Source organism: Mandrillus leucophaeus, unplaced genomic scaffold (assembly GCF_000951045.1).
Source record: "Mandrillus leucophaeus isolate KB7577 unplaced genomic scaffold, Mleu.le_1.0 Scaffold958, whole genome shotgun sequence".
NCBI classification, from domain to species: Eukaryota; Metazoa; Chordata; class Mammalia; order Primates; family Cercopithecidae; genus Mandrillus; species Mandrillus leucophaeus.
In genome coordinates this window covers 415,542-434,138 of record NW_012110452.1, presented here as the reverse complement: position 1 = coordinate 434,138, position 18,597 = coordinate 415,542, and the positions used below count along the sequence as shown (strand labels likewise).

The 18,597-nt window shown below is 36.1% G+C and overlaps 1 protein-coding gene across 1 annotated transcript in view; it reads left to right on the top strand.

Moving 5' to 3' along the window:
- LOC105532420 (phosphatidylinositol 3-kinase catalytic subunit type 3-like) overlaps positions 1-18,597 on the top strand; it is a 33,430-nt gene that overhangs the window by 4,397 nt on the left and 10,436 nt on the right. Inside the window, exons 2-4 of the mRNA XM_011970592.1 lie at positions 6,154-6,322; positions 12,982-13,072; positions 15,662-15,787. Coding sequence (XP_011825982.1) covers positions 6,219-6,322; positions 12,982-13,072; positions 15,662-15,787 — 321 coding nt within the window. The 5' untranslated portion in view covers positions 6,154-6,218. The remainder of the gene's footprint in view (positions 1-6,153; positions 6,323-12,981; positions 13,073-15,661; positions 15,788-18,597) is intronic.

Below are 18,597 nucleotides of genomic sequence, written 5' to 3'. Positions count from 1 at the left end.
GTTACTCTTTAAATTGGTCTCTCAAAACATTTTCTGTTTTGTTTGTATTTCTCCAAATTGTGATAATAATTTAACATAATACATCAAGAATAGTCTAATTATTAATATAACGACCCTATTAATTTATGTAATTTGGAATGTCATATATTCAGTTTTTAATTATTACATATGGAAAATCATCTGATAGAACTTGCATGTGTGATGTCGTGTCTGTGTCAAAGCCAGTCAGTCTCCTTAATAACCAAGACCAAAAGAATATAATCTGATTTTCATGGAGATTCTTGGCTGATTTGCTAATTTAGCAGAGGATATTTATAAATAAACATTATGGTGTGTTTGGAGAGAGCTGTAATTTGAAAGTTTCATGTGTTATTTTCACTAGCTCTTTTTAACGGTGGAATCTTTTAACCACAAGAATTAAGCAACAAAAATGATTCCATTTGTTTCTAGATTGTAATCATTTACAACTACAATGAAATTCTTTAATATAAAAAGTAATATTACATCTGTAATATTATATTCAAAAATTCTACTTGTTTTTTTTTTTGGAAATTGATAAACAGTGTAAAACTTTTTCTCTTGGACTTTGAAAAGTGCCCTCATGTATGTGTATTTGTGTGTGCGCGTGTGCGTGTTTTAATGGGGGTATTTAAGAGTAAAACCAGAAGGAAGAGTCTACATAATATACTTTTTTGGCCCAGGTCTCAGTTACTTGTTTAATGGAAATTGAATTAAATCTTAGAAACAGAAGCTTTAAGCTTTTGTTAACAGTTTTCCACTAGAGGGTGCTCCAAATTTGCTTTTTAGAAATCAAAACTTTAGCCTAAAATGTGCATAAATAAGATGCACCTTTTTTTTCCTGTTAAAACAGCAGTTCATTTTTTCTTAACTGCTCTGTAATTCTTTCATCCAGTTACGTTATGCAGTTAGCATTTTAAATCTTTCTTACTAAGATACATCTTTTAAAATTTTTAGTTTTGGTTTGGATGAAATTAGATTCTATAAGGAGAGACTGAGTATGTCAAGACAAATAGAAGTATAATGCTTTCCTCAACTTCTCACAATTTAAAATATTTTTTTAAAATTTTGTGTCTCTAGTCATTTTTACTGAGAGTCTGTATTTGAAAGCGGTTTTAAGTTACATTTCATATATGTTATAAATAGACTTTGTATAGTTCAAAGTTAATTTTGAATGTGCCTCATTGCAGGAAATATATTCCAATGTTGTTAGTTTAAAAATGCCTCAACTATCATGAAGATTTGTCCATTATATATTTTGAGTTTATTATGCCTTCAAATTGAAAACTTTGGGTTCTCTTATGTAACTGGCCAATCTTTCAGTGGCTGATGGAGCATTTTTTGATAATCAAGTCACATTTCTCTTTTTCTGCAAAACATAATACCTTTGTTTTCTGTTCTCATTTGCCAGCACGAGCAGGTTTAGAGTCTACGATTCCGCTTTAGATTAAAGTGGTTTTGAATTGTAATCAGACTTCCACTGTATCATCTGTGTCTAGTTTTTTGATATGGGGGGTGGAGCAGAAGAAGGAGACATGCAGATTTCATTTCACTGATATTTTGGGGGGACTTACCCCAGACAAACTATTCCACCCTGTAAATATAGATTAAATAGAAGATGATCCAGCTAAGAACTCTGGGCGTGTGAAAGAAAATGATTCACTGCATATAGAGAATGTCAAAATCTATACAAGAGTAATGTTCCGAAATGCAAAATATTCATCGCAATTATGGATTTCCCAGACTTTTTTTTTTTTGGCCCATGCTTTGTTTTTGAATACTTTGAACTTGGTTGATGTTTACTCAGCTTGTGCAGCAGAGGGCGCTGTGTATCCACCATAAATGTAAAAATGTAGAGTCAGTGTATTGTCATGTGATTAATAATAATGCTGTTTTCTTGAAACAAATATGGGGTGAGTGATATTTTATTAGTGCATTACTAACGAATTCTTATTACTATAGAATTCTTTGGACAAGAAATTACAAAGCTAGACTGTGATGTGGGGTTGAAAAATAATAGATTTCCCCCCACCCCCCCCAGAGTTATTGTCCTTAGGAGAAGCTTTAAAAACCCTACTTAGGGCAATCAGTTGTGGCAGGATTCAAATGAAACGTAGTTTGAGTTTATCCCAGCTCTTTGGAGAAAGGTTAATTGTTTTGTTTTTGTTTTTGAGAGTTTGAGGAAAGAGAGAGAGGCAGTATAACTGAAAAATATGTTCATTGCTTATGGTATACTTTTTAATACAATCAGTATTTGAAATTCATTTGTAAATGACTGAAAAACCTTCACAAACGTAAACAGGGAACTGCTATCTGTACTAAATGGAAAGATCATTGTGAGTCTTAAGGATGGCTCTCCTGATCTTGAGTTGCCATTTGTGAGAGAGGTAGTAGCTTTTTTGTCTGCCTTGCCACTTTAAAGTAATACACTTTGAACCTTTTGTCAGAGAGCTCGAAGTAAAGAAAAATGGTTATTCTTATTGTTATCTTAATTGGACATTTTCTTTCAGTATAGCTCCTGTAATACAGCGTTCTCTAGAGGGACAGAACTAATGGAATGTGTGTGTGTGTGTGTGTGTGTGTGTGTGTGTGTATATAAAGGGGAATTTCTTAAGTATTAACTCACACATTCACAAGGTCCCACTATAGGCCATCTGCAGGCTGAGGAGCAAGGAGAGCCAGTCTGAGTCCCAAAACTGAAGAACTTGGAGCCTGATGTTCGAGGGCAGGAAACATCCAGCGTGAGAGAAAGATGTAGGCTGGGAGGCTAGGCCAGTCTCTCTTTTCACATTTTTCTGTCTGCTTATATCCTAGCTGTGCTGGCAGCTGATTAGTTTGTGCCCATCTAGAGTAAAGGTCTACCTTCCCCAGCCCACTGACTCAAATATTAATCTCCTTTGGCAACAGCCTCACAGACACACCCAGGATCAATACTTTGTATCCTTCAATCCAGTCAAGTTGACAGTCAGTATTAACATCACAACTTCTATCCTGATTTTCTGTATTATTCTTTAATTTTATGTGAAATTGATTATTTTTTAGACCAAGAAACAGTCTTTCATAGTGGGTAATTTGTTCGGCTCTAAAGGCAAATTTTGTATTTATTTTGCCCCTCACACATTGGGTGATTTTGGGTAAGTTACATAATATATCAGTAACTCAGTCTCTTCTTCTGAATCTGTAAATAATAACAGAACCGCTCTCCTAGTGGTGCTGTGAGTTTTGAAAGAGATAAGTAGACTTTTGCTTGGTATTAAGCACATACTACACATTCCTTAAGGGTTATTAGGTTTTGTTTGCTTGTTTCTTTTACCACCGTGAGATGAATAATGCCTTTTTTTTTTTTTTTTAACTTATGTGGTTGTTATTTGGACTCATGCTATTAGAGAGAAGAAAATAATTAATATATTTCAAAAATTTCTTTTTCCCACTTTCTGTAATTTGGGTATTTGACTCCTCCAAATCTCATGTTCAAACTTCATCCCCAGTGTTGGAAATGGGATCAAATGGGAAGTGTTCGGGTCATGGGGGTGGATTCTTCATGAATGGCCTGGCACTGTGCTGGAGGTAATGAGTGAGCTCTTCTGTTACTTCCATTGAGAGCTGGTTGTTAAAAAAGAGCTTGGCACCTCCCCTCTCATGCTACTATGTGATCTCAGCACATGCCAGCTCCTCTTTGCCTTTATAGATTATTGATCTTTGATACTGAAAACTATTATTGAAAAATATTGCATCATTGTGCTTTTAACTGAGTGAAAACTGCTAGTATATTGTAAGGGTTTAAGTAATAAGTTTTGGGAACAGTGAGTGGGAGTATAGATATCGGGAACCTTTTTAATTCTGAAAATACAGGTTTTGCTATAAGAATAAATTACTGTTTGTTACCTTCTTTATTTCTAGGTGTAGCAGTAGGGCAGTAGGAAAGATACAACATTCACATAAGACAAAAGGCATTTTATGGAAAAAAATGGTAAATAAATGTCAGGTTATATAAAAAAAATTGAAGAGTAGGAAATTCACTGGAGTAGCGTGTCAGGGAAGATTTTTTGAAGTTGGGAATTATGTGGAATCTTTAAAAAATAGAGTTTGGATTATAAGGAACAGCAGAAGAAAGTCAAGTATAAGGGGAAAGAGTAAGAAGAGGTATGAAAAACAGAATGAATACAGTTTTGACATTGGACACGTTTAATTATTAAACAAAATAGAAATTTAAAATAAACTTTACCATTAAATACTGTCAAAGAGAATAGTTTATATTCTCTTTAATCCAAGAATTACAAATGCCTTGAACTACGATTTTAGAAATAAGTTTATGTTATTTATGCAAATAACAGGAAAATTTAATTAGCACCTCTTACTCCCTGTGTTTTGCAAGTTGGAGACAAAAGGAGGTTAACCAGTTTATTTTATGTATACTTTATTTCTTGACTGTTTAAAGTGGTAGATTTGAAAAAGATCATACTCTCTGAACTTCTTAAACATTTTTTTAAATTTCATTATGTGTATTTTTTGAACCTTTACAAATCTCGTTTTCAGATATTAACTTTAAAAAAAAACCATTCCCTTCAGTATCTATGAAGATGAGTTTTCTTAAAACATTACATTAATAGGCTTTTTTTGAAAATACATGGCTATTTAACTTGCAAAGCATAATAATGGTTTCATTGTTAGATACTGAATCTTCTATGCCTTTTAATTAAGTAGTAATCCTGTTCTTTGAGAGTGTTCTGACAAGAAGGATAGAAATACACTCTTCATTTGTAAACAGTGATACATAGCCAATATTGGAATTCCAGTACTTCCTGTAATGAAATGAAGAAAACTGGGATAGGTTTCCTATTAAAAGCATGGAGCCCTTTAAATAAACCATGTGTGATGGCAGTTTTGTATCAAACATTGACCAGATTGGTCATCTGTTCAAGTGTACTGGTAACAAAGTATTATTTAAATAATTAAATAAAACTAAGGAAAATTTATCTACATCTGCAATACTGTGAGCTTCTTATTTCTTTACCTCTTATGGGGCAGAATAGTGTGTATCCAACAAGGTAAAAGATAAATGAAAACTTCAAAATGAGAATAAAGTACCAAAAGAATTGCTTAGCTTAGTTGAGCAGAGGACACATACTTAGTTGAAGGTGGTAAAATGGTTAACAGAAATTGATCCTGGACTTTTCATCAGATGTGGAAAACTGAAATCATAAGATACTCCCCTTGAACCTTAAGAGACTACAGGGATGTTGCTTTTCCAGTGGGTACCCAAGTTATCAAATTCACTTTTGTGAAACTGGTTCCTCATATTTGTTGAATTATGGACTTTACTTGGGAATCTGGTGAAGTGTATTGATCTCCCCGCAAAATCAGTTTCATTGTACTTAGAGACCATCGAAGCCCATTTTGGGATTCCGAAAGAGTGGTTTTTCAGTCATAAATCATTCAGTGATTTCTTTTAATGAAAATGAAACCCCCCCGTGTTGACATTTTATGATCTTAAATACGTACAACCTGAAACCTCATAATTGTGCTTACTCTTATATACTGTACAATGAAAACAGATTTATAAATCTATGTTACAGATTAGTAAAATTTAACAACATTAAAATGATAGGTGATATATTATTACAACTGAATTGCTATTTATGCTAAGAATATGGTTTTTTAAATTTTTCCTTTTTTTTTTGAGTAATGATAAATTAGCAGAAGGATTCATCTCAGGAATAAAGAAATGATTTTCCATTATATGAAGGACACTGTGCTTAAACTTTAGCACAAAAAATTTGCTACAAGATTCCAATTTCTGCTGATACCTTAAAATGTTATCCAGGCTCTAACCGTCTTTGATTCTGAAGACTTATAAATAGGATTTAACATAGGTTACCATTACTTTGACACGATTTTAGGCATCATTTTGTCTGAATGAATGAGTTAAAATGAGTTAATTATGTTTCCAAGGCCACTCTCAAACTTGCAGTTAGAAATATCGAAGAATTTAATAGGCTTCATCTTGAACTAATATTCCTTATGAAGAGACATCTTGAACTAACATTCTTTATGAAGAGACAATTGTGTGACATATCCCCTACCAATTTCTTTAAGATATTTCTGGTAACAAATGAGTTTCTTGTCAACATCCAGGCAAACTCTTCCACATAGACTTTGGATATATTTTGGGTCGGGATCCGAAGCCTCTTCCTCCACCAATGAAGCTGAATAAAGAAATGGTAGAAGGAATGGGGGGCACACAGAGTGAGCAGTACCAAGAGTTCCGTAAACAGTGTTACACGGCTTTCCTCCACCTGCGAAGGTAAGTTGATTTGCTTGGCACAGAGAATTTGGGTAAATTTATTTTATTTTATAGAACAAGAGAAGGAGTTGTTTAAATGTATGCATTCTTTAGCATTGATCACTTTATCAAAATGACAAAGGCAACAGTATTTCCTGTCTTATATTTAATACCAATTTTGACAGACTGTCAAATATCAAAGGAAAAAGACATAAACTTTTTCGCTTTCCCACTATCTCATTACTGTATCCCACCAGGCAGGAAGCTGGCGTCACATAAGATGAAGCAAACATGGAGGCTTCCAACTCAGTGGGTTGATGTCACTTTATTTAATAAAGTGTACTTGGATAGTACTGAGATAGAGAAAAGGTTAAGAAACTTCATGCCATTCAGATCTGCCTGAAGACAGTCCCACAGTAGTACAGTCACCTACTGGCTTCTCTTCCTTCTCTCTAGCTGACTTCCTATTTCTTTATCAAAGAATGTAGGATATAACTTCTTTAGAGTGATATTAGTTCAATCATTTTTATTCTTTAGCTTCCTTAGTTGTGGGTACTTTTCAGGAATATTGAAAAGTTTGCTCAATGATTGAAGTAAATGTTAAATATGATTTTTATCTCTTTTTAACACATCAGTCATTCTACTACAAAAAAAAAATGTTTTTTCTCCATCCTTTTTTCTTCAACACCGCTATATCTGTGCTTCCTTCTTCCTAATTTACTTAGGACTGACTATCATATGTCATCAGGAAGGAAAATAAAAGTCATGTTTGATAAATTCAGGATATGGCTCTGATGATTATTGGTCAAAAATGACAGGATCATTTGACTCTAATGTTATTTTCAGCCCAGCTATGCAAAATGACTTTTTCTTAGTCCAGCAGAAAATCCCAGTCCAGGAAACATATATACATGCTCTTCCAGGTGAAAATATAACCAATAGATAGCAAGTTGCCAGTGCATGTGGGTTCTGTCTCCTTTGTCTTCATAACCTTTGTAACCTCGATTACTTATAACAGTGTTTAGTACGTAGGCACTCATTGTATGTTTATTCATTGAGAACTCTTCGTATTTGTATGAGAACCCTCAGAATTCCTGCTTCTGGTCTAGTGTGAGGCCATGTTCCCGGTTGATGTTGATGTGCTGGTCCTAAAAGACTGGTTTTCTTACAGTAATCGGGTTTCATTTATGCAATGACTAGGTCTTCATTGTAAACTCAGTCTTTTCCACGTATCACAAACCCTGTAACAGGCGTTTTACAAATGGCCGTATTATTTATCCTTTGGGTGGCGGAATGGCTCAGTTTTACCCTCCAGAAATGCTAAAAGAATAATGAGAAAATCAGTGCTCTTTAGATTTGTTTGGTGATGCAGAAGCACTTTCAGAGAGATGAGAGTGCCATTTAATATCTGGGATTTTTAATTTAAAATAGTCAAAGCCCATAGAAAACTAAGTCAAACCATGGATATCTCAGGGAGGTGGCAGACAAGATGGTAAGGAATGATAACTAGAGAAATGTCAAAGGTGCTCTATCTTATTGAAAGCAGAAGGAAAACAATGTGCTTTATAAACTGTCATTGGTAGAGGATTAGTAGCAATTCAATAGAATGAGAAAACAGGCAAGTTATTAATGGAGAGCCAAGGTTGACTTCCTTGCTACAAAGAAAACCACAGAGAGATTACATAATTTTATGCAAAGTTTTAATGAAAACTGTGTAACTTTTAAAAATTTCCCTGTACTTCACTTTATATTATCTGGACCCAAATTGTTTGATCAATTTTTTTTTTGTTTGTTATTTTGAGACAGGTTGTCACTCTCTCACCCAGGTTGGAGTGCAGTGGCATGACCATGGTTCACTGCAGTCTTGACTTCCTGGGCTCAGATGACCCTTCCACCTCAGCCTTGCAGGTAGCTGGAACTACAGGTGTATGCCACCATGCCCAGCTAATTTTTTGTGTTTTTTTTGTAGAGACGGGGTGGGGTCTTGCTATGTTGCCCAGGCTGGTCTTGAACTCCTGGATTCAAGCTATCTGCCCACCTTGGCCTCTCAAAGTGCTGGGATTATAGGAATAAACCCACCGCACCTGGCCAACATTTATTTTTTAATGTTGTATTTTAGAGTATGTTTTAGTTGGTTTTAAAAAATGCCTTCAAGAATGTAAGAATTAACCTGATAATTGTTTGGAGCTAAGGTTATCAGTACTTTTATTAGGCTTTATAGGTATGACCAGCCCTGTTATTTTATAGTTTTTCTTGATAACGGATCAGTTTCTTCACAAAGAAACTACTGAATAACATCGTACCACATAAGCAGAGTAGGCCATTTTGAACTTAGTTATAAATGGTTGCAAAATACATTATCATCTCTTATTAATCAGTACATATTGTCTTTCTCCCAACCCACACTTATGCCAAACACCATTTTTAGACACTGATGTTACAAAGATGTTCTTTCTACATTTTTTGGTAAAGATTTTCAACAGTGAAATAAGGAATGCATTTAACCCGCTGGGCATGGTGACTCACTCCTGTAATCCAAGCACTTAGGGAGGCTGAGGTGGGTGGATCACTTGAGGCCAGGAGTTCGAGACCAGCCTGGCCAACATGATGAAACCCTGTCTCTACTAAAAAAGAAAATACAGAAATTCACCGGGCGTAGTGGTGCACGCCTGTAATCCCAGCTAGTAGGGAGGCTGAGGTATGAGAGTCGCTTAAACCCGAGAGACAGAGGTTGCAGTGAGCCAAAATCACACCACTGAACTCCAGCCTGGACAATAGAACAAGACTCTGTCTCGGGGGGGGAAAAAAAAAAAATGCATTTAACTGTATCAAGTAAGGTTCTCATATTGTCTAAGAGATGTTTGCCTAGTCACGAAACATCAGTGACTTTATTGGTCACAAACATCATTAACGACATTGCTTCCCTTCTTTGAAGTAGTACACTTATTAAATGACATTTTCACAGGAACTCTGATTTTTGTGTCATGGAAAATAGAATGTAGAGGAAATTGACCTTTGAAATACTATAAGAACCTCAGTGTAGTTAATGGATTTTTGTTTTCAGTAATGAAGGTTTTTCCTGAAAAATTTAAATTATCTTTGTATGACTAGAGTGTAGCATGATAGTTGACATGAACGTGGGTAAGAGAAAGAGTTCAGTTTCCTTGAACGTTACATGCAACTTGCTTCTTTCTAAAAATCCTAATTATATCACATTCCATCTTGCAATCTTTGCTAGAATAGATTTTGCACACTTTCCCGCCCTATTATTATTATTTTTTAATCTTAGGTTGTCTAATACTGGTTTGTTGGCCAGGCGGGGTGGCTCATGCCTGTAATCCCAGCACTTTGTGAGGCTGAGGCAGGCAGATCACTTGAGGTCAGGAGTTTCGAGACCAGCCTGGCCAACATGGTGAAACCCTGTCTCTACTAAAAATACAAAACTTAGCCTGGCATAGTGGAATGTGCCTGTAGTCCCACTTACTTGGGAGGCTGAGGCAAGAGACTCGCTTGAACCTGGGAGGCGGAGGTTGCAGTGACCCAAGATCGTGCCACCATACTCTAGTCTGGGTGATAGAACAAGACTCCATCTCAAAAAAAGTCAAGTGGCCTTTAAATTTGTGTTTCTGGATAGGACATTAAATGACTGCCCTGTTAAGTAAACACTTGCTATTTTGGTTCACTTATGTCTTAAATGGAAAATGCAGGTTAATGACAACAGATGTAAAAGATTAATATCAAAGGTAGTGACAAATTATTCACAAAGTATGTGGAAGTCTAACCTTTATGTTTATTTCTGTTTCCCTTTGCTATAATAATAGAAGCATGGATGGTTAAATTTAAATCAAGAGATAATCCAGAAAGCATTAGTATTTACCTTTTTTAAAAGGAACATCACATTCGGCATCCATAAAAGCAGATTTTTAACATTGATCCTGGCTGCCCATTGGAATCACCTGGGGAGCTTGTAGATGAGGTGGCAAGGGGAAAGATCTGGGCTCCCTCATATTTAATTGGTCTGAGATTGGGCTCAGGCATTGATACATTTGAAAAGCTACCCAACTGAATCTAATGGGCAGCCAAGTTGGAGAACTTCTAATATATCTCTTTCAAAATTGACTTTGTATTCTTCTCCTTATATTACCTTCTGGTAGATTTCCCCATGCCAAGATGGGAAAAAATTATGTACCTATATAATCAACAAAGCGGAGTACGAATGATGGAGAGTTAGTTGAAAGAGCACCTTTTTTGTTTTTTTTAATAATATGTAACAGCTGATTTGCATGCTGCTGGCATCGCATGCCTTGCAGCCCTCTCAAGTGGATCATCTGTATTTCCATAGAGAAGGGCTTATCTAACCCGTGGCCCCCAGGCCACATGCGGCCCAGGAAAGCTTCGAATACAGCCCAACACAAATTCATAAACTTTCTTAAAACATTATGAGATTTTTTTTTAAGCTCATCAGCTCTCATTAGTGTTAGTGTATTTCATCTATAGCCCAAGACAATTCTTCTCCCATTGTGACCCAGGGAAGCCAAAAGATGGGACACCTCTTATGTAGAAGCTTCATTATCATTATACAGGGTTTCATTCTGGACCTTTATTTTTGCCCCCCCACTTACCATTTTCATCCGGTCCTGTGACTTTACATATGATCCCATGACTGATGACTTTAATATCACTAGCCTTCATATCTCCTCTGAGATATATCTGACATCTTTACTAAAAATCTAGTAGGCACCTCAAACTCTACATGTCTGAAATGAAATTCTTGAGTCCCTGTCTAAAATCCTGTTCCTCTTCCATTTAGCCTTTCCTGTCTTGGTGAATAACACTAGTGTCCCATTAGGCTAAATCCTTTGTGTCTTTCAGTTTCTCTATCCTCTCACCCTGACCTCCATTGAAACCATCAGCAAGGATCATCTATTTCATCTCCAAAATATAGCCTGATAGCCCCCATGTAGTTTCTTGTCCACCTGGAAGTCCGTGATATAGTTTCTCTACTTTAATTATTATTCCCTTCAAGATGGCCAGTGTGAACTGTTAAAAATGCGTATCAACATGTGTCACTCCACTCCTTAAACTTAGTTGCTTCTCAGTGCATTTCAAATAAAATCATACTGCCTTAAGATGCCTCTTTCTCTCTGACCCATTTTCCTGTTGTTGTTTTTTCTCTTTTAAATCTTTTAATCAAGCAGACATAACATTATCATGTTTATCAGTTTATTATGTTTCCACCCTCCTCCAGAATGTAAACTTCACGAGTGTGGGGACCTTGTTTGTTCAGTTCACCACTGTCTGTATCCCTAGTGCCCACAATAGTGGATATAGTGAGTACTAAGTAAATATTTGTTGGTTGAATGAATAAAATGATTATATGAGTAGGAATGGAATAACATCTGTGGTATGCATTTATCAATTCCCACAAATAAATTAGTAACTTAAAGCTAGGTTAAAGCTGTTTAGCTATTATCATAACTTTTTTTTCCTAAGAGTTTAAGTGGGTTAGGGCCTGATTTGATTAGACTACATCAAGGTAGAAGTTTTTCATTATAGTTCCTCTTGATTTTTATGAGGAATATAAAATTCAGAAATGAAGATAAAATAGATAACTTGAAACTCATATGGATAGTCATTTTTCTATACAAGTTCCATTACCATTACAGTATAAGTATTAAACAGTTTAACAGTTTGTATTTTATTATTATTATTATCATTATAGATAGGCACGTAGCTGGGATAAAGATCCTGCATCATCCAAATTCTGCCCCCATCCCCTAGAGAAGACAATGCAAGGCACTTGGTTGACGTTTTTACTGAAACAGCTAAAAACCTTCATTGCTGAAAACCAACGCTTTCCTTACATCCATCCTGAAGATCAAACCTGAATCTCTTTATCAGTGCTAAGGAGGGGCCACCAAGAGCCAAAGTGGAGAGATCCCAGTGGAGATTTATTTAAACCTTCCCCCACAAGGCCCCGCCTCTGGAAATGACCATTCAGAATAGTAACATTGTTCTCTTTGGAGGAAGAGGAAGAGTTTGAGGATTGGTGAAGAGAAACTGTTAGTTGCTGCTGGAGGCCAGCATGCTCTGATGATATTTATTTAGATATCTTGCCCATTTTTAATGCAGCAGAGTACTAGCAATTTTTTCTTCTAGAATTATTTTTATCCAGGTCAGTCACTGTAGTTCCTGAAATGATGATTGGTATATCTGGAAGATACAAGTGATTCATGGGATGATATTATTTCCCTTTCATTCATTTAGCCATGACACACCGAGGTCATCTTAAAGTAGCAGATTGTTACTTTCATCTAGCAAAAGCAGATAGATCTTAATTGTTACAAAATGCGAATTAGACATAAAGTAGATCTTCCTCAGATCCCTTCTAAAAATATATATACTTACTAAAAAATGAAAAGAATGTCATTATTGGATGATTACTCCAAAGGTCTGCCCCATGGTATAGGATTTAGAAATGGTGTTATATGAAGACCCCAAAATAAAATATTTGTCAAGGCTTGCATTTCATTGATACCAACTGATGAATTTCCTGCTGGAATAATAGTAATCACTCTAAAAATCCAAGTACCACTACTTCTAGAAATTTCTTAATGTGAGAAAGAAATGCAGAATTCTTAATTATTGCTATTTTTTTTTCCTTTTCTGCTCTTCTTTAGGTATTCTAATCTGATTTTGAACTTGTTTTCCTTGATGGTTGATGCAAACATTCCAGATATTGCACTTGAACCAGATAAAACTGTGAAAAAGGTAATTTTTAAGTAACATAAATGAAGAGCTCTTCTGTATAATTTTTCCATATTCTAGAATACAACAAATTCTCAAGTCTCTGCAGCCAGTTTTATCCTCTTATTTGTTCATGCCCACAGTTACATGAATAGGTGCCCATATCTGGAGAGACAGCTTGCTGCTCCAGCTCTGCAGTCACAGGGAGGGGGAAGCAGCAGCCCAAAGCTTAAAGAACTGAGCAGAGTTTTCAGCTATTGTCCATCATAGGGAGGATTTATTTTAAAACTGAATTTAGCCAAGTTAATTCCCAGCCACAATGAATCTTCTCAAGAACACAACAGAATTCATAGTCTCTCTAATATATCATTTCGAATGTCTGTTATCTCTTTTATATATGTATATATAACTAGATGTGTGAATTAACAGAAAATGTGACACTAAGCCAATGAAAAAATAAAACAATCCGTAGAAACACCCTGAGATGACCCATGACCACAGAAAAGGACTTTAAAGCAGCTGTTATAAATATCCATGCACCTAAGGGAAAATAAATGCATAATTATGAAACAGATAGGACTATCAATAGAGACATTAAAACTAGGAAGAAAGAACAAAATGAAAATTATGGAACTGAAAGTACATTCGCTAAAATGAAATATTAATTGGGTAGGCTTAACAGCAAATTGGATTATGGCATTAGAAGTCAGTGAACTTGAAGATAAATTGATAGAAATTATTTAATTTACTTCCACACCTTTAAAGTAATGATGTGTGGAACAGGAATGTGGAGGAACAGGAATGATGTCAATCACTGGCAAAATAAACTAAACTAGATCTTCTCATATATCTCCATTCCTATAGAATTTCCCTGTATCCTTGCAAAGGACTACCTGAATAGGTCTGTAGTTTCCAAAGATGGGGAATTTTTTTTTAGTTTATAAAGTTGTGGTTGATTTACAATAGCCTTAAATATTACAATTAATTAGTATATGTGTTAAGAATCTTAAGAACCTAGAGGACAGCCTAACATAAGTCAGTAAATCTGATACCAAATAACTATTTATATACAGTTAACCTTTTGGTATAAAAGAGAATATTTTCATATTTGGTAAATAACATTATATTTTTATGCCAGGTGTATACCTTCTCTTTGTAATGCAGGCACTTATGTAAGTATGTAAGCTTTGATAAATTGGGCTAAAATTTATTTTGATTCTCCTATTCTGTAGATTTTTTATGTCCTTAAAAATAGTTCCAAAATTGTCAGATATTCTCTCTGTAAGTAGAAGTTAAGGAAATCAAAAGATCAAACTCAAGGACTATGTTTGTTATTATCTGGAATCCAGGAAATGAGAGAGCTAGTTCATTGAAGATACAGCCTTAGATGTTCCTCTACCAAATTGTTCTTGTCTTCACTTTTTACATTTACTTCTCTTTTACCTCCCCCTATCTTGAGGCTCAAGCACTCTCAGATCACCTGGTATACCTCCAGTACCATGAAGAGACAAGGGCACTGAGTTGGGGCTATGGGTTGTTACACTGTCCTTTCTTCTTTGTAGCTTTCTAGTAGTGAAACCTTATACTTGGAACCCTAAATGTGGGCCACACTTTGTCCACTTGGAAACCTCACTTTCTCCTAGCCTGTCTTTGAGAAGTATATGTGGGTTATTTACAAGAGAAAGGAGTAGTGTGTAATGGTTGTGTGGTGGCGTGGGATTGTCAGGAAGCATGTACCAGTTAAGGGTCCCTGAGCTGGCTTCATGAATTCTCTGTGCCTCAATTTCTGCATCTTATTGATGAGATGCTATCTACTGTATGTTTGTCATCAGTCAGATGAAATGTTGCATGTATGATACTTGGCATGGCGTTTTGCACAAAGTAGTTCTTCAGTAACATTGACTTTTATGTATATATAAAATAGACACACGTAAATATAGATACTAGTTTTTCTAATACTTAATGCTACTGAAAATCAACTGTAGCTTTAAATAGGACTAAAAAAATTTCTTTTATCTTTGGAAATTATAGACCTATTGACACAGTTTTGTGCTGGGATATAGGGAAATTCAATAGGAAAGGAAACCTTAGAAAATCACATTTAGTTTATTTTGTCAGTGATTGACATTGTTCCTGTTCTTATGTAGACACTGAAGGTATGGGAGAATATTAATATAATCTCACCTTGCTTCATCCATTTCGCAAGGAATAACAGGGATAAAGTGGATTATTAATAAATATGCCACAAGTTAAATCATATATAGTCACTCTAGATTTTAGATTAAAAAAAATATAAGGCACACCTTTAATTAAAAGAGCAGTTTATCTGTTTTTAAAATGTAGGACCCTAAGAAAAATTTCTTCTTTTCTTTTTTCTTTTCTTAAAAGCTGTTTACAGCCAACAAGAACGAGGTGATATGCAGAGCATATAACAAAAACAGCAAACTTGTACACTCCAAAGAATTGCATTCAGCATTCTGATAAGTTACAGGTCATTTATTTGCCATAGGAATAGCTCATGTTACTTTATAATGTCTGTATCAGTTTGATTCTGTCTGTTCAAAATGTGCCCTATTTTTCTTCATTGTAAAGACTAAAAGTATTATCTTATAGGTTCAGGATAAATTCCGTTTAGACCTGTCGGATGAAGAGGCTGTGCATTACATGCAGAGTCTGATCGATGAGAGTGTCCATGCTCTTTTTGCTGCAGTGGTGGAACAGATTCACAAGTTTGCCCAGGTAAGTTCTCTGAGTGCAGTGCATTTTTCTCGCCTTCCGTATACTGCCCCAGAGTCCTTGGAGAGCCATACATTTCTCCTGCCAGTTGACATCTTTTCTGTTCTTCTGTCAAGCCTTTTTGACATTTCACCAGCCAGCTGAAGTGAATCGTTGTTTCACATGGTACTAATTCTAAAACGTCTGCTTTTCTTAGTAATGACTAACTTTTGGAGCACCAGCATAGGTATTTTTTTCTTTGTAGTCAGTGGTGATTATACGTCCTCTTGAGAATGATTTTGGATCCAGCAGAGGCCTTGGCAATTGAAACTTGGACACTTGTTGGGTTTTGGTGAATGATGAAGTGCTGGGAAAGTTTAGAAGCTAAGAAAAGCAATCCACATCACACACCAGAAAGGTCTATCCATAGACTTACTATTAGCAGTATCCACAGATAAATGAGGGATTACCCCTTCATGGTAAACTTCAGATTTAAAACCCATTTTAATTATGAATTACATAATAAGAATGACTTTGAAAATGGTTAGCAAATGGAAAAATGAGGCTGCTTTTTTCTTCTGTGCCCTCACCTTCTCTCCTGTGAACTCCTTCCTGGTGTTACACATTCACTTAATGATTTGCCTAATCTTCCAAGCTCAGAGCTTATCTGCTTTGAATTTTTCCTCAGCCATTGACCAGTATCTCACCAAGCCGTGTTTGTTTCTTTAACCTTTTTAACCCATTTTTTTTAAACTTTGTCATACCTAGGTATTTGCAGTTTCCTCACTGCCTAACAACAAAGTCCAATATCTGGCAACTTGAGGCTTTCCAGAATGTTATGTTCTGTTCTGCTTTCCAAGCTGTTGTCTAATACTCTCTTTCTCTAAATATTTTCTTCTGTTTCATCATAGTGACAACTTTGCTGCTGTCATTTCTTCAGCCCAGAAATCACCCTTCTTAATAATGTATCTTCTGTAAACTTCTACATGCCAAAATCCAATCTGTCCTCCAAGAGCTCTTAATGCTGTTTGATTCATCTCTCTCTAAATTTCCATATATTTTCTACCTTTATTATGACGTGCACTTATGTTTTGCTTTCTTTTTTTCCTTCCTGCCACCCCTCGCTTTTCCCAAGTTAGCTGATGCTTTGCTTTTTATTATAGATATTTAGATTCCTAGGGCTGGGCACAGTGGCTCACGCCTGTAATCCCAGCACTTTGGGAGGCTGAGGAGGGCGGTTCACAAGATCAGGAGATCGAGACCATCCTGGCTAACACGGTGAAACCCTGTCTCTACTAAAAACAAAAAATTAGCCAGGTGTGGTGGCAGGCGCCTGTAGTCCGAGCTGCTTGGGAGGCTGAGGCAGGAGAATGGCGTGAACCCAGGAGGCGGAGGTTGCAGTGAGCCGAGATTGTGCCACTGCACTCCAGCCTGGGCAACAGAACGAGACTTCATCTCAAAAAAAAAAAAAAAGAAATAGATATTTAGATTCCCTTATAACTCCTCAGATACAGACTTCCTGAAGGCTGGGCTTTGTCTGTCACTCACCTTGTAGTACAATGCCTTATATACTTAAAAAATATTTAATGATCATAAAGGAATTCTTGCCTCTAGATGTTAGCTTGTACTCTTTTTCTAGCTCAATAAAAAGGTGTTTTTCTCTGAACACCAGTCTTGATCATATTTTTATTACAAGGGCCACCTCAGGGTTTGCTTCATGGGTCATTAATTGTAACCAATCATTTGTTGAGAATAAATTGTGATTCAAATAGTATGTGACTTGTCAAAGTCAACCAGCTTAGCTAATGGTGCATCTTACTCTACATATAGCAGAGCAGAATATTTTAGAGCTATAGGGAAAAAAAGGCCAGAGAGATATCATGGCTGCTTGACAAGGGAGAAAACCAAGACTTAAACCCAAATCTTTTGACTCCCATATTTAGTATTTTTTAAACCAGATCTTTTCAATGTCTTGCTCATCACTATACTACGTTAGTGTCAATGAAACTTTTCCTGGCCACGGCCCTTCTCTCTGTGTGTACACCTTATTTTTTTTCTTTTTTTAAGCTCAACTGGTTACAACATGCTTGCAGAAACTCTTAACTTCTGTGTCTTTGCATTTCTATAGCAGGGAATTTACCCATCATAGTTGGTCATTTATATTTTCTCTTACTCTGTCTCTATCTACAAGTGTAGAAATATCTCTCCTTCATGGGTTTTCCTTATTCCATACTTACAGATTCTGGTTTTTCTCCTTTATTTTCCTGGGGAAATATATAATGGAGCTAAAACTCCAAACTTTAAATTAGTGCTGCTGGCTAACACTCATTTCAGCAATCTGTAGCTACACAAGCAACTCCAGACTTAGCAGCTGAAAAAGCAATAATGGTTTGTTATTTCTTACCTAGGATGCTTCAGTCGGGAACTTAGCTAGAGCCCAGCTATGAGGTTTCTTTGCTTCCTGTAACGTTAACTGGCTTCACTCCTTCAGTTGTATTCGACTGGTAGTTGGGCTTGTCTTGGAGGTCCACTCGCTTCACTCAACAGGTCTGGCCGTTAGGTGTTCTCTACATGGACTATCTGTCTCCACTTCCTCTCGCATCATTTCAGACTCCAGCCCAAACTGCTGCTCTACAGCGTGACTGATTTCCCCAAGAGGATATGAAGGCAGAAGTGGCAGGCCTCTTAAAATAAGTCCCAAGGGCAGCCCAGATTCACGCAGAGAAAAGATACAGTCTGCCTGTTAACGGGAACAAAGGGTTGCATATGCAGAAAAGAGAGGAATTAAGTGTAGCATCTTTGAAGATTTAACTGCCACTCTGCTAATGTGCTCC